We start from the raw sequence: 24,645 nt of genomic DNA on the forward strand, positions 1-24,645 counted from the left end.
TAACTAATCAATTAGTTGAAACCTTTTACAACAAAAAAAAATGATCTAACTTTAGACCTCACCCAAGTCATATTTCAACCTTTGACTCCATAATAACACACCACGTTTTCTGGGCTAGGAATATGACCCAGCAATCTAGCAACCATGATTACAATTAGAACCCATCATACATTCCTTCTCCTTCCATTACTATCTACAAAAAGCCTCATTTTACTGCATCACTATTAAGGAGAGGAGGAGATGTTTGATGGCTGCAATGGAAAATGGTGGCCATAACCATCAACATGGAAAGTTTCATTTTGTGTTGATACATGGTGCAGGCCATGGAGCTTGGTGCTGGTACAAACTCATCCATCTTCTGATATCACATGATCATGCTTGAACATAGTGGATACTAATTCAATCACTTCCTTTGAGGATTATGATAGGCCTCTGATGAACATACTCTCAAAGATATCTCTCTCAGAGCATACATATGAAAACATAAACAAAACTAATGAACAAAAATAAGAGAAGTCTGATTCTCAATCATGAGTTGAACTCTCATTGAAATCTCATATATGCATAGGAGCAATGAATACATTATTGTATAGCCCACATATTTCTAATTTGATTATCCATTATTTGACTAATCTAATTTGTTCAGTTTAAGCATTATTCTCAATACTCCCCCTTAATGCTTAATGAGGTGATTCCAAGCATATCCCTCATGTATTTTAACTTCCCTTTAGGTAGTGCTTTGGTAAATATATTTGCAAGTTGTTCATTTATTGTACAAAACTTTATTTCAATTTCTCCTTTTGCCACATAGTCTCTTATGAAATGATATTTGATATCAATGTGTTTGGTGCAATTATGAAACATTGGATTTTTAGTTATGGCAATGGTAGACAAGTTATCATAGTAAATAGTTGTGGCATATTTTGGTTCTTGTTTTAGATCTAACAATACTTTTTTCAACCAAATTGCTTCACATGTTGTTGTTGTTGCTGCAATATACTCTGCTTCTGTAGAAGACAATGAAATAGTTGGTTGCTTCTTTGAACATCATAATACTGCACCTGATCCAAGGCTAAATACATAACCTAAAGTTCTTTTTCTATCATCAAAAGATCCAGCCTAGTCACTATCTGTATAACCAACCAACCCAAAATTATTCGATGAAGTATAACAAATTCCTTAATTTCTTACTCCACAAACATACCTTAAAATTCTTTTTGTTGCTCCAAAATGAATCTTACTTGGACTTTGCATGAATATGGAAATCAAGCCTACTAGGCATAATATCATGCCTAGTGGTAGTAAGATACAAAAGGCTTCCGACCAGACTCCTATAGAATTGAGCATCTACCTTTTTAGCTCCATCTTCTACAAAAAAAAATTCATTTGTATTCATGGATCTTCTCATGGGTTTACAATTTCCCATTTTCCATTTTTAAGAAGATTTGAAACATATTTTTCTTGTGAAATAAAAATTCCATCATTCATCTTTGTCACTTCTATGCCAAGAAAATAATGGAGCAAACCCAAATCAGTTATTTCAAATTCAGTCATCACAGCCTCCCTGAACTCTTCCACTAACAAATCACTTGAAGATGTGTATATCAAGTCATCTACATATAAACACAATCATTATATCATTACCATTTGACTTGATATATAATGTGTGTTCATTTTCACTCATATTAAACCCCTTTTTCAGAAAATAAGTGGCAATTATATTGTACCATGCTCTTGGAGCTTGTTTAAGCCCATAAATAGCCTTTTTTCAGTTTGTAGACTTTGTTTTCATTTCCTGCTTCTTCATATCCTTGGGGCTGGTGAACATATACATCTTCTTTCAACTCACCATTTAGAAAGACCGGGTTAACATCAAATTGACAAACTAACCATTTATATTGTGATGCCAATGCCAAAATAGTTATGATTGTATCAAATCTTGCAACGGGAGCATATGTTTCATTGTAGCCAATACCTGGTTGTTGAGCTATCCCTTTGCTACTAACCTTTCTTTGTGCCTTTGTATTGATCCATTAGCTCCATACTTGGTTTTATACAACTATTTCACCCCAATGACTTCTTTTTCAGTAGGAGGATCCACAAGCTCCCATGTTTCATTCTTTTTAATTGTTGCCATCTCTTCATCCATTACTTTTCACCAAACTAACTCTTTCATTGCATCTTCAAAACATCTTGGCTCTACTTCAATATGAGACATCAAAGAAAAATTAGTATAACCATAAATTTCATTTAAAGATTTTGTCTTTTTTCGAGGAGGAATTGGACTTGAAACAGGACTTGAAGTAACAAAAGATGATGGAGTGGATGTGGCCTCTGAAGTATTTTGATTACTGTATGGATTTGAAAGAACAAGAGATTCACCTTCTTGTACAACAATACTTGGAGTTTGTTGTTGCACATCACGATTCCACTGCCATTTTTCTTTCTCATCAAATAACACATCACGACTAAACATTAATTTTTCAGTTTCTGGATGGTACAATATATAACCTTTGGTTTCCTCACAATATCCAATAAAAATGCATTTCACACTTTTATCACCAAGCTTTCTTCTCTTTTCAGTGGGAACATGAGCATAGGCAATGCAACCAAGGACTCTTAAATGAGAATTATTGGGTTTTCTTCCACACCATGCTTCATAAGGGGTAATATTTTTCACGCTTCTTGTTGGGCATCTATTATGCAAATAAACATACGTAGCTACAGCTTCTGCCCAAAAAAGGTTTGGAAGGCTTTTACCTTTCATCATGCTCCTAACCATCTCAATAATTGTTCTGTTCTTATAATCAACAATGCCATTCTATTGGGGAGTATAACTAGTTGTCAATTGCCTTTGAATGCCATTCATTTTACAATAAGAATCAAACTTATTAGAAGTGAATTCTCCCCCTTTATCTGTGCATACTGTTTTTAGATAATAACCACTCTGCTTTTGCACAAGAGCTTTAAATTGTTGAAATATGACAAATGCATTAGATTTTTCCTTAATGAAATATACCCATGTTCTTCTACTAAAATCATCCACAAAAATAATGAAATACTTATTTTTGCTGAGAGACAAGGTTTGCATAGGACCACATATATATGCATGCACTAGTTCCAATGATTTGCTTGCTCTCCATGATTTTCCTACTGGAAATGAATCTCTATATTGCTTACCAAGAATACGCCCTTCATAGACTTTATCAATAGAACCAATAAGTGGTAACACTTTGACCATTTGCTTGTTATATAACAATTTCAAGCCTTTCATATTCAAATGTCCGTACCTTATGTGCCATAGATAGGAACTATCATCATAAGCAACATTTAATGTTGTACTTTCTTCACAAGGGAGTTTGAAAGAAAAAATTCTATTTTGTAGCATATTAGTCTTAGTAATAATTTTACTGTGGTCATTTCTAGGATAGATTATGCATTGTTTGTCCTTGAAAATAATTAAATGTCCCTTTTCAGGGAGCTACCCCACAGTCAACAAATTATGTGCTATAGCAGGAACATATAAAACATCATTAATGTGCTTTGGTTTTCCTCGTTTTGTCTTCACAACAATTGTTCCCTTGCCTTTAGCTTCAACTCGCTTGTCATCTCAAAATAGTACATCAGATTTTGTAGATTCATCTATCTCTACAAATCCATCTTTGTTTCCTGTCCTGTGATTGTTGCAACCACTATCCATAAGCCACACCTCTTTGGAAACATTATTAGTTGAATCAGAAGCCAAGAATATAGTGCCAACCTCTTCTTTTTCTTCAAAAAAATAAACTTGTTGTTTTTTTATTTTTCCAACAATTTCTTTCATAATGGCCACATCTTTTACAATAAAAACACTAAACTTGGGATTTATTAAATCTTTTACCTCCATCATTGTCATAATTGCCTCTTCTTTTTTTGTGTACAGAAAAAAAACTTCTTCTGCCTCTGCCTCCTCTATATGTTTGTCCTCTTCCTCTTCCTCTTCCAAAAGTGTTATGGCTTTCCTCATGAGAGGAACCACTTTTGTCTTTGAAAATATTTCCTCTTGCTTGAAAGGCTTGCTCAATAGATTTTTCAGAAGATCTATTGATTCTTTTCTCATGAGATTGAAGAGACCCCATTAACTCATTCACAAACAACTGAGTTAGATCCTTAGACTCCTCAATAGCAACAACAACCCCATCAAATTTTGCAGGAAAACTTCTTAAAATCTTCTCAACAATTTTTTGATCTTTTAAATCTTCTCCATAAGACCTAATTTCATTCACTATACCCATAACTCTAGTGAGAAAATCTTGAATAGATTCAGAGTTTTTCATGCACAAGGTTTCAAATTCTCTTCTTAATGACTGCAACTTAACAATTTTTACCTTATCACTTCCTTGATATGCTTGCTTCAAAGCATCCCATGCCTCCTTTGATTTTGTTACTACAACTAATATTGGAAAAATAGAATCATGCACTGCTTGTTGGATTAGGAAAAGAGCCTTTGAAGCTTTCTCAAGATTTTCCTTTAGCTGGTTTCTTTGGTCTTGAGTCCAGCAGGAAAGTGTTTGAGCATTTGGTTCTGTATATCCATTCTCTATGAAATCCCACAAATCTTGTGAGAGAAACAATGTTTTCATCTTAATTCTCCAAAAACCAAAGTTCTCACCTTTAAACATTGGTATTTGTGGCTGAGAAATATTCATATTGTTGGCCATTGCTGCTAACTGCTGAGCACTCCCACCAATAACTTGAATCTGCACAGGTTTCACAAAATTATGAAAACTCTTGCTAATGGCTTTCACAAACTTTTGAAACCTCCTCCCAACAACACACACTTTACATATAAATCATCTCTCTTAACCTAGCTCTGATACCATGTTAAATCTATCAAGAGCATACTTATGAAAACATAAACAAAACAAATGCAAAGTAAAAAGAGAGGTCTGATTCTCAATCCATGAGCCGGACTCTCATTGGAATCTCATATCTGCATAAGAGTAATGAATACATTATTATATAGCCCACATATTTCTATTTTGATTATCCATTATCTCACTAATCTTGGTGGAAAAATCGAGGAAGGACATGTATCAACGACCATTTAACTTCGTAGATCTTCCAAATAAAAAAGACAGGGTTTTAGATGTGAGGCTTTAATGCACTTTAATTGTTTCGGCCTGCCCCTTTGTACTGGCCTTGGTTTCTCAAATGTATCCAATTCACATCTGCCGAGGGAAACTAAGAGTCGACCTCCATTCTTGCATCCAGTATTGGTCTGGTTCGGCTCTGTGCATGCGCTGTGCCTTCACTTGTTTCTTGTGGTGGTTTGTTTGCTGGTTCACGAAGGCTTCAGGTTGACTTTCAATCTGCAAGTTGTTTCATTTATCCTTTGTTGCCTAGCTTATGCTTCATTTTTATTCTGCTCGTGGTGGTTTTCGATGTTGGTTCTAGTGTTGATATGGCTCTGTGTAACCACAGGTTCTTCCCTTGATACTTCTGTGGGTAGCTCAACAAACGCTAATTTAGGTAATTTTTTTGTTCTGGTTTCATTCCTTCATCTTGTTTTTGTGATTCTAATGGCTCCTTAGTGAGCAGATAAACTTACCAATGGAATTCTTGCTGAGATAAACCCTTTGGCTAGAGACTCGGTTCTCGTCCTCTGACTCGGAGACATGCTTTCTCCAGGTAAACCCCGGTTTTCCCTTCTTTTATCTACTCTCTGTCACCTTATTTTCTCTGCCTATCCGGTTTTTTACTACCCATGTTGTTTTCGTGGTGATGTGAAGGTCGTGCCTGGAGAATGCTACTCCACTGCCTCATTCTTGGGAGTCGTTGCAGTTTGGGAAAACAGGGTAGGATCCCTCCATGATTGTCTTGTTGTTTTTGCTTGTGTTATCCTTAGTTAGGCATAAACCCTTGGGGTTTCATTTTCTCAGTATGTTTTGTATGGTTTCGTGGGTTTCACACCCTCATTGTTAGACTGGTCTCAGCCTATAAAGCATTGTTTTCGGTGCTTGTGGGTTATGAAACCCTCTACTGTTTTGGTTTCATAAATGTATATTGAACTGTTAAATTTTGAAATGTAACAAGTGCACAAGTGTGTTTGAATACTGAATGTAAATGTACCTCGGTTTTTTAGAAATAATGTGATATCTTTGTTGGCTTTGCCTTGTCTGGTTCCTGGTCTAAAATGCCTTCAGTCATGAGGTTTCTGTCGATGTAATTCAGCCTCTTAATGCAATACTTCACTATTTTGCTTTAAAACAATATCTGAAACACCAACGCACAGGAAGAAAATAAATTGTCCTTCTTTCTTAACGACAAAGATTTTAGATTCATTTGCTTTCACATATAATCAAGAAAATAGATTGTAATTTCAATTCCTGTGTTCGTTATTCTCTCTAGATGGAAACCCCCTCATAGTGGGGATCTGGTTTTGCTTTTATGCCTTACTAGTAGTCTCATATAGTTGAGAAACTATACTTCAATTACCTTACAGTTATCTAACAATTTCTTTAAGCATACTCTTAACTAATCCTATTTTACTTGCTTGCTTAATTTTCAAAGGACAATGGCTGTATTAGCCTTAATTTAAGTAAAACAAAAATAAAACAAAATTCGTAATGTTTTTCTTCCTTTCCAGCAGAAAATAAAAACCATTTCCAGCTGTTTCCTTTTCAGTCAGATGCTCCTGCGTCAAGCTCTAGGGATAAATTAAACTCATGGCTCCTGTCCATGAGCTCTTCACTAGAGTACCCAATGCTTTGAATCTGGCCAGCGTTTAACCAAGAACTATCTTCAATAGGATGGCCCTTCCACTTGACTAAGTACTGAAAATATTCTTTTCTTTGAGTCTATCTGGCCACCTGGGTGTCTAGGATCTGTTCGATCTCTAAAGGATTTGCTAGGGGCATCTGTTTAGTTGACAATTCGTTCTCATTCCGGGTGTTCCTTGTTCATGTTTCCGAACTGTCTTCTTCATTAGCAGCAATGTATGGGTACAGATCTGCCACATTAAAAATGGGTGAGATTCCTATACCTAGAGGTAACTGCAACTCATAAGCATTCGCAGAAAACTTTCGAAGAATCCTGCAAGGCCCAATTTTCTTCAATTTTAACTTGTTGTATTCGCCTTTAGGAAACCTCTCCTTGCGTAGGTGTGCTAGTACCAGGTCCCCTACGTTGAATTGTACCTCCCGCCTTTTCAAATCTGCTTTCTGTTTGTATCTTTGGCTATTGTCTTGTAATTTTAATTTTACCTGTTCATGAAGATCACTGATTGCCTTTGTGAAATCTTCACCATCAACACTCCTGCTCTCCAACTGATCCAAATCCCGCAACACATGTACTCCACGTGGGTGCATTCCATATAGGATCTAGAAAGGACTACTTCCCGTGCTTCTGTTGGACGAATCGCTATAATCAAATTCCGCTTGTGCAAGTACATGATCCCACTGTCAAGAATTTTCACCAACCAAACTCCTTAGTAGATTTCCTAGACTTCGGTTCACCACTTCGTTTTTCCCATCGGTCTACGGGTGATAAGCTGAGCTGAAGTTCAGTTTGGTGTCTAACTTTTTCCATAAGGTTCGCCAAAAATGACACGTAAACTTTATGTCTTGGTCTGAAATAATAGACTTTGGCAAGCCATGTAATCTGACTATCTCTGTAAAAAACAAGTGTGCTACACGTGTGGCATCACTGGTTTTCCTGCAAGGAATGACATGTGTCAGCTTGTTGAAACGATCCACCACCACCATGATGGAATTGAATCCCCGTTGTGTCTTCAACAGACCTAAGACAAAGTCTAAACTGACTGAGTCCCATGGTCTGTTCGGGATAGGTAAGGGCGTATACAACCGTGTGTTCTGGCTATATCCCTTTGCAAGTTGACACACTTTGCATCTAGTCACAAACCTCTGTACATCTCTATGCATCTTTGGCCAATAGTAAAAGTGGCTCAACTGATCCAAAGTCTTGTCTATGCCAAAATGCCTAGCTAAACCTCCATTATGTTTTTTCTGGATTAAGTTCTCTCTCATAGAACATTCTGAGATACACAACTGCCCTCCTTTGAATAGCAACCCTTCCTACATATTATAGTCCAGCCATGAACTGTTATCCCTCAACAGTGGATTTTGGCAAGCTTCACAGGCTTCATTAAAATCTTCATCTATTTCATACAAGTCCTTAAGATGTTAGAATCCTAATACTTGTATCGTACTTTCCTGTAGGATCAAATTCCTCCTGTTTAATGCATCTACCACTTTGTTGGCTTGTCCACTGATGTGTTTCAACACAAATGTAAAACTCTACAAGTATTCCACCCATTTCGCATCTTTATGGTTCAGCTTATGCTATTGCATAATATACTGTAATGCAGAATTCTCTGAAAATAAGACAAATTCATTGGCGAATAGATAATGTCTCCAATGCTTTAGTGCTTGGACCACTGCATAAAATTCTTTATCATAAAACATGTACTTCTACCTACTTTCACTTAATTTCTAGCTAAAGTAGGCTATTGGCTTGTCTTCTTGGTTGAGTACTACACCAATGGTTGTCCCACTGGCATCACAGTGAACTTGAAAAAGTTTGTTAAAGTCTGGTAATCTTAAAATTGGTTATTCAGTGATCTTCCTTTTGAGCAGCGGAAAACTCTTCTCAGCCGATTCTATCCAATGAAAAGGTTGATTTGCCTTCTTAATGCTGTCCACCATGGGTGCACAAATTCCACTAAAATTTTTAATAAATTTGGGATAAAAACTCGCCAACCTATGAAAACTCCGTACCTCAAACAAACTCTTGGGAGACAGCCAACTAACTATGGTTCCAACCTTTTCTGGATCCATTTTTAGTTCATTCTTGGAAATGACAAATCCCAAATAAATTAATTCTTTCTTGAAAAAAGAACATTTCTTCAAATTTATTAGTAATCTATTTTGCTGCAATTTTTCCAATACATACCTCACATGTCGAAAATGCTCTTCCTTCATTTTTCTAAATATAAGTATATCATCCAGATATACAATCACAAATTTACTAATGAATTCTTTCGGCATCTCGTTCATCAAATGCATGAACGTGTTGGGGGCATTGCTTAGTCCAAATGCCATAACCAGCCATTCATATAAGCCTTTATTAGTCTTGAAAGTTGTCTTCCACTCATCACTCTCTCAAATCCTGATTTGGTGGTAGCCGCTTTTCAAGTCTATCTTTGAAAAGTATGCTACTCCACTCAAACAATCCATCATATCATCCATCCGAGGTAAAGGAAACTTGTACCTAATAGTGATCTTGTTAATTTCTCGGGAATCAGTGCACATCCGCAACTCACCTCCTTTCTTGGGAGCTAAAATAGTCAGAACCATACAAGGGCTTATACTTTCCCAAATCAGCCCTTTATCCAACAACTCCTACACCTGATTCCCGATTTCCTCATTGTCCTTCAGACTCATTCGGTAAGCATCTTTGTTTGGCAAACTAGCTCCTGGAATGAAATCAATATGGTGACTAATTCTCCGCTTTGGTGGTAATTTGTCTGGTAGATCATTTACCACAATATCACTAAATTCCTACAGCATGTCCTATATCTCTATAGGCAAGCCAATAATTTTAGTATGTAGCAATACTAGTTTTGGCCTTCGCACAACTACATATTTCACCTATTATCCTCAATCTATCGCGGAAACTCTTTTCCACCTAATAGTAATGCTTTTGTTCCACTGGTTTCTGCAGCTTCCTCTTCCTTCATGGGCACTTGCATATGCTTTATCCCATCTTCAACAAACTTGTAACAATTTGTTTCCCCATCATGGATGACCTTCCTATCATACTGCCATGGTATACCCAACAAAATATGGCACATGTCCATCGGCATAATATCGCATGTCACCTTCTCCTTGTACTTGCCAATATGAAACTCTACTTCGCACTGCTCATTGACGAGCAGTTGGTGTCCTTTCTACAACCAAGACACCCTATATGGAGTTGGGTGCTTCAACTTCTTCAAACCCAATTTCCCCACCATTTCAGTAGTTGCCTGATTGTCAGTACTTCCACTGTTTATGATTAATTTGCAGCATTTCCCATGTGACTTGCACATAGTCTAGAACAATTCTTTCTTTTGTGTCTGATCAACTATTTCCTTAGCTGGTTTCAATAACACCTTGTTCAACACCAAGGCTTCCCCGGTTTTAGGAATATTTTCCACCTCCTGTGGTGGTGCCTCTGCTTCATCGGGCTTAGAAACATATGCTCCCCTCTGTCCAGTTTGTTCATTTTCAGGACATTCAAAGGACCTGTGTCCCCACTTGTGACACTTTGACACTGATAGGCATTTCCTCTACCTCTGCCATTACCTCTTCCTTGTTGGTATGACCTTCCTCCTCTAGTGTTACCTTCCCTTTCAGTCTATCTCGAAGTTTTCGAACTATTTCCCTCTTCATTGTTGTTGGTAGTTCTACCTCTACCAAAGGATTGTCCCCTACCTCTGCCAGAACCACGCCCTCGTCTAGCATTTTGTTTCCTAGAAATCCTTTCCTCTGCCTTCAAAGCAATCTAATAGGCTTCCTCTATGGTCTTAGGGGAAAGAATACTAATTTCGTCTAGGATCACCATCCGGTAGACCATTTACAAACCTCAATGTTTTCTGAGGGGTATCTTCATCATAGTTAGCTCTTAGGTTTACTTTATAAAATTATTCAGTATATTCCTTTACGGTCATCATTCTTTGTCTTAGGTTCTATACTAGTCTATAAAGGGAAATTTGGTAATTTGTAGGCAAAAATTTGCTCTTCATCTTAGCAACCATCCTGTCCCATTTTTTAATCAATGGTTTGTTCAATCTTCTCCTTTCTACCTAAACAATGTCCCACCAATTGTTGTGTGTCCTTTCAATTTGGTGATAGCAAACTTGATCTTATTTTCTTCATTGATTTCTTCATATTCAAAATATGTATCTAGTTCACTTATCGAGTCCAACAATGCCTCTGTGGACAAACTGCCATCATAATTAGAAATCTTTGGTCTTGGCTTGCTACTAGCTAGCAAAATTGATCTCAATGGTTTAATCTCTGGTCCCTCTTCATCTGACCCATCCATCGTGGCTACATTTTCTTCCTCACTATCATCCCCACCTTCTGGATGTCTATGCCTTCCTGCTTCCACTGTCGCCAAATGTGCAGTTAAGGTCCTGATCTCTTCTCATAGCCCTTCATCTTCTACTCTTCTGATGGCTCTACTTCGACCTCTTCTACCTACCTCCATCTTTACTGAGAAAAAGGAACTAACTTGCTCCGATACCAAAAATTGGTGGCAATATCGAGGAAGGACACGTATCAACGACCGTTTAACTTCGTAGATCTTCCGAATAAAAAAGACAGGGTTTTAGGTGTGAGGTTTTAATGCACTTTAATTGTTTCGGCATGCCCCTTTGTACTGGCCTTGGTTTCGCAAATGTATCCAATTCACATCTTCTGAGGGAAACTAAGAGTCGGCCTCCATTCTTGCATCCATTGTTGGTCTGGTTCGGCTCTGTGTGTGCGTTGTGCCTTCGCTTGTTTCTTGTGGTGGTTTGTTTGCTGGTCCACGGAGGCTTCAAGTTGACTTTCAATCTGCAAGTTGTTTCATTTATTCTTTGTTGCCTAGCTTATGCTTCGTTTTTATTCAGCTCGTGATTATTTTCGATTTTAGTTCTAGTGTTGATATTGCTCTGTGTAACCACAGGTTCTTCCCTTGCTACTTCTGCGAGCGACTCAAAAAACGCTACGTCAGGAAAAAAATTTGTTCTGGTTTCGTTCCTTCATCTTGTTATTGTGATTCTAACCCTCTGGCCCCTTGGTGAGCAGGTAAAATTACCAATGGAATTCTTGCTTAGAGAAACCCTCTGGCTAGAGACTCAGTTCTCGTCGTCTAACTCAGTGACATGCTTTTTCTAGGTAAACCCCTGCTCTTCCCTTCTTTTATCTGCTCTCTGTCACCTTATTTTATCTGCCTTTCCAGTTTTTGACTACCCATCTTGTTTTCGTGGTGATGTGCAGGTCGTGCCTGGAGAATGCTGCTCCACAGCCTCGTTCTTGGGAGTCTTTGCGGTTTGGGAAAATAGGGTAGGATCCCTCCGTGATTGTCTTGTTGTTTTTGCTTGCATTATCCTTAGTCAGGCATAAACCCTTGGGGTGTCATTTTCATAGTATGTTTTGTATGATTTCGTGGGTTTCACACCCTCACTGTTGGAATGGTCTTGGCCTGCAAAGCATTGTTTTCGGTGCTTGTGGGTTTCAAAACCCTCTACTGTTTTTGGTTTCATGAATGTATATTGAACTGTTGAATTTTGGAATGTAACAAATGCACAAGTGTGCTTGAATACTGAATGTAAATGTACCTGGGCTTTTGAGAAAGAATGTGATATCTTTGCTGGCTTTGCCTTGTCTGATGCCTTCAGTCACAAGGTTTCTATCAATGTCATTTGACCTCTTAATGCAATACTTCACTATTTTTCTTTAAAACAATATCTGAAACACCAACGCATAGGAAAAAAAGAAATTGTCTTTCTTTCTTAATGACAGAGATTTTAGATTCATTTGCTTTCACATATACTGAAGAAAATAAATTGTAATTTCAATTCTTGTATTCGTTATTCTCTCTAGATGGCAGCCCCCTCACAGTGGGGATCTGGTTTTGCTTTTATGCCTTACCAGCAGTCTCTTACAGTTGAGAAACTGTCCTTTAGTTACCTTACAGTTATCTAACAGTTTCTTTAAACATACTCTTAACTAATCCTATTTTACTTGCTTGCTTAATTTTCAAAGGAAAATGGTTGTATCAGCCTTAATTTAAGTAAAACAAAAATAAAACAAAATTTGTAATGTTTTTCTTCCTTTCCAGCAGAAAATAAAATCCATTTCCAGCTGTCGCCTTTTCAGTCGGATGCTCCTACATCAAATCTACTTTCCCTAATAATTTTCTTGAATACATCTATTACTTTACTGTCCTAATTCTGATAACATAGAACACAAAATTTGCTGGCTAATTTTTCAGCAATTACATAACTCAGTCTAAGCATTATCCTCAAAAGTTTGCAATCACCATGGATTCAATTTCCCACGACATAAGCTAGTTTAGTTTCCATGTAAATTGTGAGGTTATTTGGTATATTTATCTGTTGTTTGATTGATGTAGGTTGTGCTGGTTGGCCATAGTGTCGTAGGACTAAGCTTGACACATGCAATCCATGAGTTTGGCCATAAGATTGTTGTTGTAGTTTTTGTTGCTACCACCATGTTGTCTCATGGGTTTTGTACAGACCAAGATGTCCAGCAGGTTGTTGACCTTATGAATCCAAAGAAATTACTATTATCTAATGTTGTGATCTGAGCTTCAGACATGATTTTAAAGATCCACCTCAATTTTGTATGAAACTGGGTCTAAGCATACGAAGCATTTATGCAGTTTTTGCTTTGTGCAAACTGAATTCAATGATAAAAAACTCCAAACATGTTTCATATGCTTACACCCAATTTTATATATGTTTGTGTATTTCTTTGTTTAGATACGGGAAATGAAATTTTTTCAATTCAATCTGTAGAGGGAACTCCAGACCTTGTAAAGGAATATGAATTCTACCATGGCCTTGGATGAGAACACCAACCAACAAGCGCAATGGTGCATAGAGAATTGCAACAAGAAATTACATATCAGCTTAGCCCACCTGAGGTATAAGTCTATCATAACAGCACAACAAAATAACTCCCTAATTTCACTGGTAATTAAGGCCTATGGATTTTTTGAAAATGGATAACCCATCTCAATTCTGCAGTTTTCAATCATTACCTTGTGATTTCCACCAAAACCCAACTAGATATGTATTTATAGAGGCCACTTAAAACCCAATAATTATTTATTTCATTAAATGTTGATATGGGTATATTCAAATTACAGGATGCTACTCTAGCCTCACTGTTGATAAGACCAACATCATTGCTGGCAATCCAAACACACGGGGGCTTCACTCAATGAACCTATAACATATCACGTGCGATCATGGAATATTAAACAATACCCTTAATTTGAGTACATATTGGAAAATACCTCTAAAAATTACATTATTTAACCCCCTATCAATATAAATCCAATACACCTCCCCAATTTAAAAAACCCCTACTTTCACTAGATATTGTAGGTATGCATTTTTTCATTAACATTTTTTATACCCGTTTATATTTTTTCATTAACTTTGAGCTCCATTTTTTATACCTGTCAATATAAAAACCCTTTACCCCCTATATATCCCCCAATATATTATGTCATTTTCCCCTCATTATATATCCCCTAATATGAACCCACGTGCTATGGTATTGCTCCCATAGTGAAGCCCCCGTGTCCATACAGCCAGTTTCACTGCAACCTCAGAAGAATTTATGAAGGTTCCAAGAGTTTATATAAATACCTTGCAGGACAGAGTTTTACAGTTGGATAAACAAGAAACCATGATCAAGATGTGGCTTCTTGATAAGGTCTTTAGCATGGATACTGACCACAACCCTTTCTTTTCATCCCCTCTGGAGCTCCATGGACAGCTGATTCAAACTGCCCAGCTATTTGCAGGTTGAAAATGTTCCAACAATTGTTGTAGTTCATCTTTGGTGTTATACTAAATATATATACCATCTGGTTCAGATGTACATATTCCTATTGATCCCATTGAGCATTTCAACTCATTAATGGACCTGCAAATTTAGTCTTAGAAGCTTTGTTTGATATTTGATAAATGCTTTGATGTCATTCCATTGGCTGAGACTCCATTTGTGTGTGTCTCTTTCTACACAAGTTGGTCAAGCTTGTTTGCGTTCCACGGAAACTTATACTTTGATGGTTTGAAGGCATAGTTATGATTATGAATTATTGTTCTCAGATTGCACTCGGTAGATGATAGAGTTTTTTTTGTTCCCCGAGCAGAGATATGTTGATTTTAACGTTTAATTTCATTTATTTAAGTGAGTTTTAGATTACATTGTGGTTTTATTGTTAAAAATGTGATGATACACATAACCATATTCAGTGATTTAGAATTTAAATGTTAATTGATGTTTTTGATATAATCAATAAAAATGGAATGAAATTGTATTATCAATTTTAAATATGATAAAATTTTATTTATATTTATATTTTTTAAAAGAATTTTACATATAAATATAAAATTTTATTAGCTATTTAAATATTCTATCTATAAAAATATTTAATTTATTTTTTTAATAATTTTTAATTTAAAAATTTAAAAGTATTAATTAATTATATTTTTTTATAAATTTAATTTATTTTTTTATTAATATTTAATTAAAAATATTTAAATATTAATTAGTTATTTTATGAGTTTTTAATAGACATAAAATTAAAAGGGTGAGTACTGTGAAAAATGTTGAAATTAAGATGAAAACCTTGGATATATATTATGTTTTTTTTTAATAATAATAATAAATATCTTTGTAAACGAAAGATTCAATTATGATTTCTTTTCCTTAATGATATTCATTTTGACAGATAAAAATAACATGACAAAAATAATAGAATCATATTTATTTAAAATAATTAAGTTATTAGGGATAAAAAATAATATGACAAAGTTAATAACAAAGTTTAAAAGCTATTTAAGAATAGATGTAGTGGTAAGTTTGTGTCTATAGATATTTAAAAGATAATCTAAAATGTAAAAGTTTAGTGTATCTATACAATATAATTAGAATATATATTTATTGACTTTATTTTAGGTGGTTAGAAAGAATGATTGTTATCCTTTTCATTCTAATTCAACTTCTACAATAATATAATGAACTTTCATATATAAAAACTTGGTTAAAATTAAATGACACTGAAAATTATAATTATAAAAATTGTATTATTATTGTTAACTTGTCCATGTAAAAATAAACAAACTCAATTTTAAAAAATTAAAACAAGAAAAATGTGAATTTGAAATGATTTTGAATAAATAATTTTATAATTTTCATTATTAGTAGGTCCTTAATACTCATTCTCCTGCCATAGAGGTTAATTGGATATTAAATGGTTCATCACTGATATAGTTGGATGTATTGACTTGTTTGAGGTAGTATTTTTTATGTGGTTATTAATGATGGCTATTACTATGAAAGCTATCTAGACAGAAACAGGATCACTTCGAACAGAGTAACCTTCCATCAGCAAAATGCTTAAACGACCAATTAAACTACCCTTTCAAAATAGATAATATATTAATTATTCATATATTGATATTTGTATAAATGCCATATATCCAGAGTATATTACAATTAGGTTTATGATATAGTGACTATTATATAATAAATAATAATAATCTTTAATTTTTTTTAATGTTTAATAATTAATAATGATAAGTTGACTTAGACTTTAGAGTTATAATTAGTTATTTTTAAATTAAGTCACTTGCGTTTAACACTGAGTTGATGCCACTTGTTAAATTATACGATTCACGTGTATGCAATATGTAACCTTGACTAACGCCTGTTAATACTGTCTTGGGATTTCCTTATGTTGTTATTCTTCCTTTTTATTAGTTTACTGTAGTGCTTGTCGTTTGTTTTGATTTGATTACTCATGGCTTGTGCAAGTCTAAGTAGGTTTAGCTATTACATAAAATTAGTTTTGAAATTCGATTTTAATTGAGATTAAAAAACTATTAGATATATTTATATGGGTTTGTTTATATTTATACTTATTTAATTATTTTTTAAAAATATTCATTTTAAAAAATAAATTTTATAATTTAAATTTAAATGTTTCATGTTATTGTTATTCATATATATATTTTTTTATTTAGTATTTATTTTATTTAGTTATGTTATAAGCAATTATACATTCAAAAATATAAAGAAAGTAAAGGTCACAGTACATAAAAGATAAAAGACACCATAAATTAGGCCATAAGTCAAAGAAAAATCTACAAGGAGAAAACCCAATAATCTTTTCTTTATAGAATTTTTGTCAAAAATAGAGAAATCCAAATTATAGACGAATTACCCAAGAGCCAAGTCAACCCTCCACCAAGCAACAATTGTCCACATGAAGTTTGTCCACAAGATGCCATATGTTTGTCCATAAGTTTTCCACATAAATGTAGCATCATAGGTAATTTAAATTTCACAGAGATGCAGTGTCACTGGTAGCTCGAATTCCACAGAAATATTGTCATTGGTAGCTCGAAGTCCACAAAAGTATGGTGCAATAGATAATTCAGATACCACAAAAGTATGTTGCCATTGAAAACTTGTTTGACAATAGAAAGGTGTGCCTCAAGAAACTCGATCACAGAAAGGTGTGCCTCAGGAAAAATCGCTTTATCACAAAAGAATAGTGCTTAAGGTAGCTCGCTTAATCACATAGAATGTGCCTCAGATTGTGCTTCATATTCACATGTCACACACCCAAATTTATTTCCACAAATGAAGTGTGAATTGCTTTTCAAATGATGGAGTAATGGTTCCAATGTATAGTTGTTTCCTCATCCGAAAAGGTGCTTCTAAAGGCTGAGCCAATTTGTCATCTGGAGGGCCAACTTGGCAGTTGAGATTTGAACAAAAGACACATAAAAAACAATTTTCTTTTTCTTATAAAAGTCCAAATGAGACATGGCAAAAATGATTTTCTTTTTGACTCTAACATAAAGAACATGCTTGACAAATTATAATAAATACAACAATGATAGATATACATTATGAAGACCAAACCTAGTTACAATTTCAAGGAATAAGACATAATGTAGTAGATGTATGATTTAGTTGTTGCACTAAATTTGATTATATTAATATGTATTTACTATTTATGAATATTCTTTTTGAATGATGTGATATACATGTTATTAATGTTAGTTATATGGAGTATATGTTATTTATGCAAGTCAAATATATAGTTATTAGGAGAGAATTGTTTGATATATATGATTGATCATTTAATACATGTAATGATTTCATGACAAGAATGAGATCTTGGGAGAGGATACGTATTTCATGGACTTAGTGGGTTAGTTTAATAATAGACTTTGTGAAATATTCACAAATTTCATATTTACAATGATGTAAATAAACATACCATAATATGAGTTGGGAATACAATATCATGTAATCTTGAACTATATACAACTATTCTCTATAAATACGTGTTAGACGTATTGATTTATTTTTAAATATTATTATATATTTGGGTTATCATATCTTGACAACATGTGCATTTTCACATTATTACCATTATATAAATTTGTTGTTTTTTTTTCTTAACTTTCATTATGCACATTTAGTAATTAAACATTTAATAGATACATGTTTAATAAATTATATATATATATATATATATATATATATATAGATATAGATATAGATATAGATATAGATATATATATAGATATAGATATAGATATATATATATATCTATATATATATATATATATATATATATATATATATATATATATATATATATATAAGTGAGTTGTATAAATATATTAATGGTTGTCTAAATAATATATAAATTAAATATAGATCTCACCATACATATAAGTGTAAGGATACGAGAAAATAAAGAAATAGTTCTTCAAGATAAAACATGGCTCAAAGACTTAGTAATGTGCCAGTTGAGAGATAAATAATAACAAGTGGCTCAAGGGGATCTTTTTTCTTTAAATATAATAAGCTCTTGAAACTCTTAAAAGCACAATATTAGTGAACAAAACATGGTACAACTATAGACTTCAAGTGATATATTAATTGAAACAAATTATATGACTACTAATGGAAAACACTACCACCAAGGTAAAATTCATTGGCACAACATATTTTGAATTTTCATTAATTAAGATGGTAATAAATAAAGAAGCTATAAATGTTGAGACACTCTTGCTTCTAAGATAATGTATCATTTTAAGATCACTTAATAATTTTGGTTGTCAAAAACCAACACTTGTACATTAAATGGTTTAACACCTTTCTTGACACATAAAGGACACTACACATGACAATCGGCAACGATTCTTACCAACTAAGTCACATGCAATTGTGTATTATGTTGATGGGATGTGGAAGCACTAATTACTCCTCATGTAACAACATTAGTTAGATAAGAAAGCCTTTTGATTTTTGTTTCACCTCTCATGAATCCTAATTTTACATTTAGTGACCTTTTGATTTTGTATTTCATCCCTTATAAATCCCTATTTGGAAGCCCATACAAATTACATAATTTAGTATAAATGACATTTGCATCCTCTATTAAAAAAATACTTAATATTCAAGATTTGTAAAGTCATGAAATCCTCTCCATCTTGAAAAAAAAGCTCGAACACCATAGTAATGAAAAAACCAAAAAAAATCCCGTGTTGGATTGACTCACTAGTGATTGTGATTTGGATGTAATCCAAAAGAAAAAAAACATCCCATAATAAAGTGAGTTTGGATTTTCAATTGTGGTTTGGATGTAGTCCAAACAAAAGTTAATGATAATTTTTTTGTTGATGTTCTTATTGAATTTAGTTTTTTTATTAGACATTATTTACCATATTATTTTATTTAAAAAATTCAATTCAATAATAAAATAAAAGAAATAAAAATACAATAGAAATTAAAAATTATATATAATAATGTATATATTTTCTTTTACTTATAAAATTAAATTTATATATAATTAAAAAGTATATAATTTCAGTAAAAGTAACTTTAGCCATGATTACTAGAAATACTATTCAAGTTAAAACCAGTTTTAATATTAAAATTTAATCTAAAACTATTTGTAATTAATGAAAAATTAATCTCTTTAATATTAATTATTTGAACCAACAAAAACCATTTTACTCATATAAATTCACTTATTATTAAATTATAATAGATTTTAAAATTTTAAAAATTACATCTTTACAGATAAATATTGTAGTTTACAGTAAAAACAAAATTTATTTCAAATACAAACAATTATACCTGAGTGAATAACTAACTCATAAACTAATTATAAAAAGCCAAAAAATAACCTATTCACTCTTTAAAAAACAATAGAATGCTGAATGTTTTTAAAAATGACAGCCATCCTGTCTATCTTTCTATAATCAAAGAAGCCTTGAGCGCTTCCACATACCAAAATAAGCCATTACTACTCAATCGTGCTATTTGATTCAACGCTATATTGAACTTAGAAAGTCAAGATAGGAAATTCATAAATTGCAACATACCAACACGCAACTCTTTCTGACCATGGCCATCACTGTCATTCATGGAATCTTATCTGGACATGAAAGGCTTATTTGCAACACATCCCATCAAGGTCAAGCGAAACTAACCATTTATACTCAGACTGATTCAATGAAACTTGAATACCTCCCTATTGGTTGGTCTCATCAGAAGGGGAATCTATCCACCACTACGATCTGGTCTTTGGATGGTTTTAATTCGATGGAAAAAGCAGTGAGTTTAAGTTGATTGGGGAATCCTATTTATGTCTCTCAGATTCCCAAATATTCCAGGAGTCCCCAATTGACTTAAAGATGCCATGGAAAAAGGATTTATTTATTATTATTATTTGGTTTTAGATCAGTTTTAAATGTAAGATAAAAAAACAATTTATTTATAATAATTATTTGGTTTTCAAATCAATTTTAATGCTGGACAGAAAATAGATATATCCATCACTATTATCTAGTTTTCAAATTACTATGGAAAAAGATAAATTTATTTACAAAATATCTGAATGGGAATTAGGTATTCAAGGAAAAAAAAATTATTTACAAGATATCTTAATCCAAATTATCCAAATCCTGGACATCATTGTCCATCAAACACCTTTATCAATCAAAACAGTTAAACAACCATTAAATTTAATTTACAGCAAAAACTATCTATCTTTTGTTGAAATCTTTACTACATCTCATCTGACTGTTTCTTTACAGAGTTCATGCAGTGCAGCCTCTTGACATGGCATTCATCACTTAGCTAATTGTTTCTTTACAGAGTTCATGCAGTGCAGCCTCCTGACATGGCATTCATCACTTAGCTAATGAACCAACCTGGTATTGCTGGACTAACTCCTCTGAGTACCTCCATAGGACACTTAGCTAATGAACCAAAGGTATTGCTGGACAACTCCTCTGAGTACGTCCATAGGACACCCATGCTAATACCTACCCCACAAGCCTTCGTACAGAGAAAAAGAAATTTTCAGTAATAAATTTTTACAAATATTGGATCGATTGGGAATGCACAATATGCGGGAAGTGCCCAATAAAGTCTTTGCCACTTCTTATAATAATGCAGTGACGTGGAGTGACGTTCGATGCTTCAAAAAATCTTATTCCGCTTTCAGTGGTGAATCTTGGAATCAGGCTGCAAGGTCCTGTGCACGTTTAAATTAATGGTCATTTTTTTGGGGAAGAATTGCCCTCCAACTATTCATCTCTATCCACATAAGGAAAACCTGCAGAAATTGCAGAATCCATGGAAAAATCATTACCCTTCCCACCATTATAACGACGAGGCATAAATTAGAGAAAATTTAAGGTATATCCATAAAATAATGAAATAGAATTTGGAGATAGAAGAAAGACGGCCTATTAAAATCCAAAAGATAACCAGAGTCAACTATCTTTTATGTTTATCTTCCATCTCCTCCCTCAATACTCCAACGATTTTAATATTTTTTTTCTATTAAATTAAGTCCAGTTTTAAGTTACAAAACTGGTACAAATCTTTACAATGAGGAGCCCATGAACTCATTATCATGGAATTAGTGTTGTGGTATATTCCTAAATTAAGCATATACATATATCTTGAGGTATTGTTATGGCTGGGTTTTGACTGGTAAATTTCAACTAATCAATCAATCAAATTAGTTCAAACCTCTTGCAATCAAAAAATGATCCAACTTGCTTTAGACCTCACCCAAGCCATATTTCAACCTTTGACTCCATAATAACACACCACTTTTGCTGGGCTAGGAATATGACCCAGCAATCTAGCAACAGTGTTTACAATCAGAACCCATCATACATTCCTTCTGCTTCCATGGCTATCTACAAAAAGCCTCATTATACTGCATCACTATCAAAGAGAGGAGGAGACGCTTGATGGCTGCAATGGAAAATGGCGGCCATAACCATCAACATGGAAAGTTCCATTTTGTGCTGATACATGGTGCAGGGCATGGAGCTTGGTGCTGGTACAAACTCATCCATCTTCTGCAAAACTCTGGGCATAAGGTCACTGCCATGGATCTCACAGGATCAGGCCTGAACACTGTGGATCCTAATTCAATCACTTCCTTTGAGGATTATGATAGGCCTCTGATGAACATACTGTCAGAAATATCTCTCTCTCAGAAGGTTTGCAATAACCATAGATTCAATTGCCCATCACAGAGAAGCTTATTCAGTTACCATGTAAATTGTGAAGTTATTAGGTATATTTATCTGTTGTTGATTGATGTAGGTTGTGCTGGTTGGCCACAGTGCTGGAGGACTGAGCTTGACACATGCAATCCATGTGTTTGGCCATAAGATTGCTGTTGCAGTTTATGTTGCAGCCACCATGCTGTCTCATGGGTTTTGTACAGACCAAGATGTCCAGCAGGTTGTTGACCTTATGAATCCAAAGCAATTACTGTTATTTAATGTTCCGATCTGAGCTTCAGGGACGATTTTAAAGACCCACCTTGGCTTCTTTTTTTTGTCTGCAGGTTTCGCTTTATATTTTATAGAAGTATGAGAGTGGGTCTAAGCATACAAAACATTTATATATATGTAGAGATATGAAACATTTTTAATACTATATATGTAGCTTTTTCTCTGTGCAAACTGAATTGAATGGTCAACGATATCCAAACATGTTTCATATACTTACACCCAGTTTTATATAGGGAAATGAATTTTTTTTAATTCAATCTGTGCAGGGAACTCCAGGCCTATTAAACGAATATGAATTTTACCATGGCCTTGGATCAGAACACCCACCAACAAGCGCAATGGTGCATAGAGAATTGGAACAAGAAATTCTATATCAACTCAGCCCACCTGAGGTATAAAATCTATCAGGATAGCACAAGAAAACAACTCCCTGATTTCAGTAGCACTTAAGGCATGTGGGTTTTATAGAAAAGGATAACCCATCTGAATTTATGCAGTTTTCAATCATTACCCTGTGATTTCCACCAAAACCCAACTGGATATGTATTTATAGAGGCCACTTAAAACCCAATAACTATTTTTTTCATTAAATGTTGATGTGGGTATATTCAAATTACAGGATGCTGCTCTGGCCTCACTGCTGATAAGACCAACACCATTGCTGGCAATCCAGACAGCCAGTTTTACTGCAACCTCAGAAGAATTTATGAAGGTTCCAAGAGTTTATATAAAGACCTTGCAGGACAGAGTTTTACAGTTGGATAAACAGGAAGCGATGATCAAGATGTGGCCTCCGGATAAGGTCCTTAGCATGGATACCGACCACAGCCCTTTCTTTTCTTCCCCTCTGGAGCTCCATGGACACCTGCTTCAAATTGCCCAGCTGTTTGCAGGTTAAAGATGCTCCAACAATGGTTGTAGTTCATCTTTGGTGATATACTAAATATATATACCATCTGCTTCAGATGTACATATTCCTATTGATCCCATCGATCATTTCAACTCGTTATTGCACCAGCAAATTTAGACTTAGACTTAGAAAATTTGTTTAATATTAAGTAGAAGCTATATTTGATAAATGCTTTGATGTCATTCCCTTGGCTGAGACTCAATTTGTGTGTGTCTCTTTCTACACAAGTTGGTCAAGCTTGTTTACATTCCACTGCAGCTTATACTTCCATGGTTTCTACGCAGAGTGATGATTATGAATTATTGTTGTCAGATTGCACTGGGAAATTGTTAGGTTTTTTTTTCTTCTCTGAGCATATATATGTTGATTTTAACATTTAATTTCATTCATTTTAGTGCGTTTTTTAATTAGATTTTGGTTTTATTGTTAAAATGTGATGATACACATCGCTATATTAAATAATTTGGGATTTAAATGTTAATTGATGATTTGATATACTCAATAAAACTAAATAAGATTTTATTAAGAATTTTAAATTATAATAAAATTTTATTTAAATTTATATTTTTCAAATTTTATTTACAAAGTTTATTAACGTGTCAAAAGTTTTATACATAAAAATATTTAACTTTTTGTTTTAATAATATTTAATTTTAAAATTTTAAAATATTAATTAATTATTTACCCTTTTTTTATAAATTCCATTTAATATTTTTATTAATATTTAATTATAAATACTTAAATATTAATTAGTTATCTGACCTCCTTTTCATTAGCAAGGTGCTTAAACAGGAACTCAACAAATTGAACTAACTTTTGGGGCTAGGTAGTTTGTTGATTATTCATGTATTGAAATATTTATTATTGCGATATATCTAAAGTATATTACAATTAGGTTTATGATATAGTGACTATTATATAATAAATAATAATAATGCAATGATAATCATAATTAGCTTTTGTAATGTTTAACATGTAATAATGATAAGTTATATTCTTTACTAAAGATATGATATATCATCTACTACATGTATTATTGTACTAATGATAACTTAGACATATATTCTTACAATAAATGATTATTATT

At 33.7% G+C, this 24,645-nt stretch overlaps 1 protein-coding gene and 1 pseudogene across 1 annotated transcript; both read left to right on the top strand.

Annotated features, from left to right (window-relative positions):
- Window positions 1-256: 256 nt before the first annotated feature.
- On the top strand, window positions 257-14,594 carry LOC149244295 (methylesterase 17-like; annotated as a pseudogene).
- A 7,319-nt stretch (window positions 14,595-21,913) lies between these two features.
- Window positions 21,914-23,687, top strand: LOC149244296 (methylesterase 17-like). Its single transcript, XM_089367965.1, has 4 exons — window positions 21,914-22,348; window positions 22,455-22,595; window positions 22,915-23,040; window positions 23,268-23,687. The coding sequence occupies exons 1-4, from the start codon at window positions 22,094-22,096 to the stop codon at window positions 23,544-23,546; spliced, it is 801 nt and encodes a 266-aa protein (XP_089224091.1). The 5' UTR covers window positions 21,914-22,093; the 3' UTR covers window positions 23,547-23,687.
- Window positions 23,688-24,645: the final 958 nt, after the last annotated feature.

Source organism: Pinus tabuliformis, chromosome 8, assembly GCF_031772625.1.
Source record: "Pinus tabuliformis cultivar Carrire ecotype Pingquan chromosome 8, CPIR1, whole genome shotgun sequence".
Taxonomy (NCBI): domain Eukaryota; kingdom Viridiplantae; phylum Streptophyta; class Pinopsida; order Pinales; family Pinaceae; genus Pinus; species Pinus tabuliformis.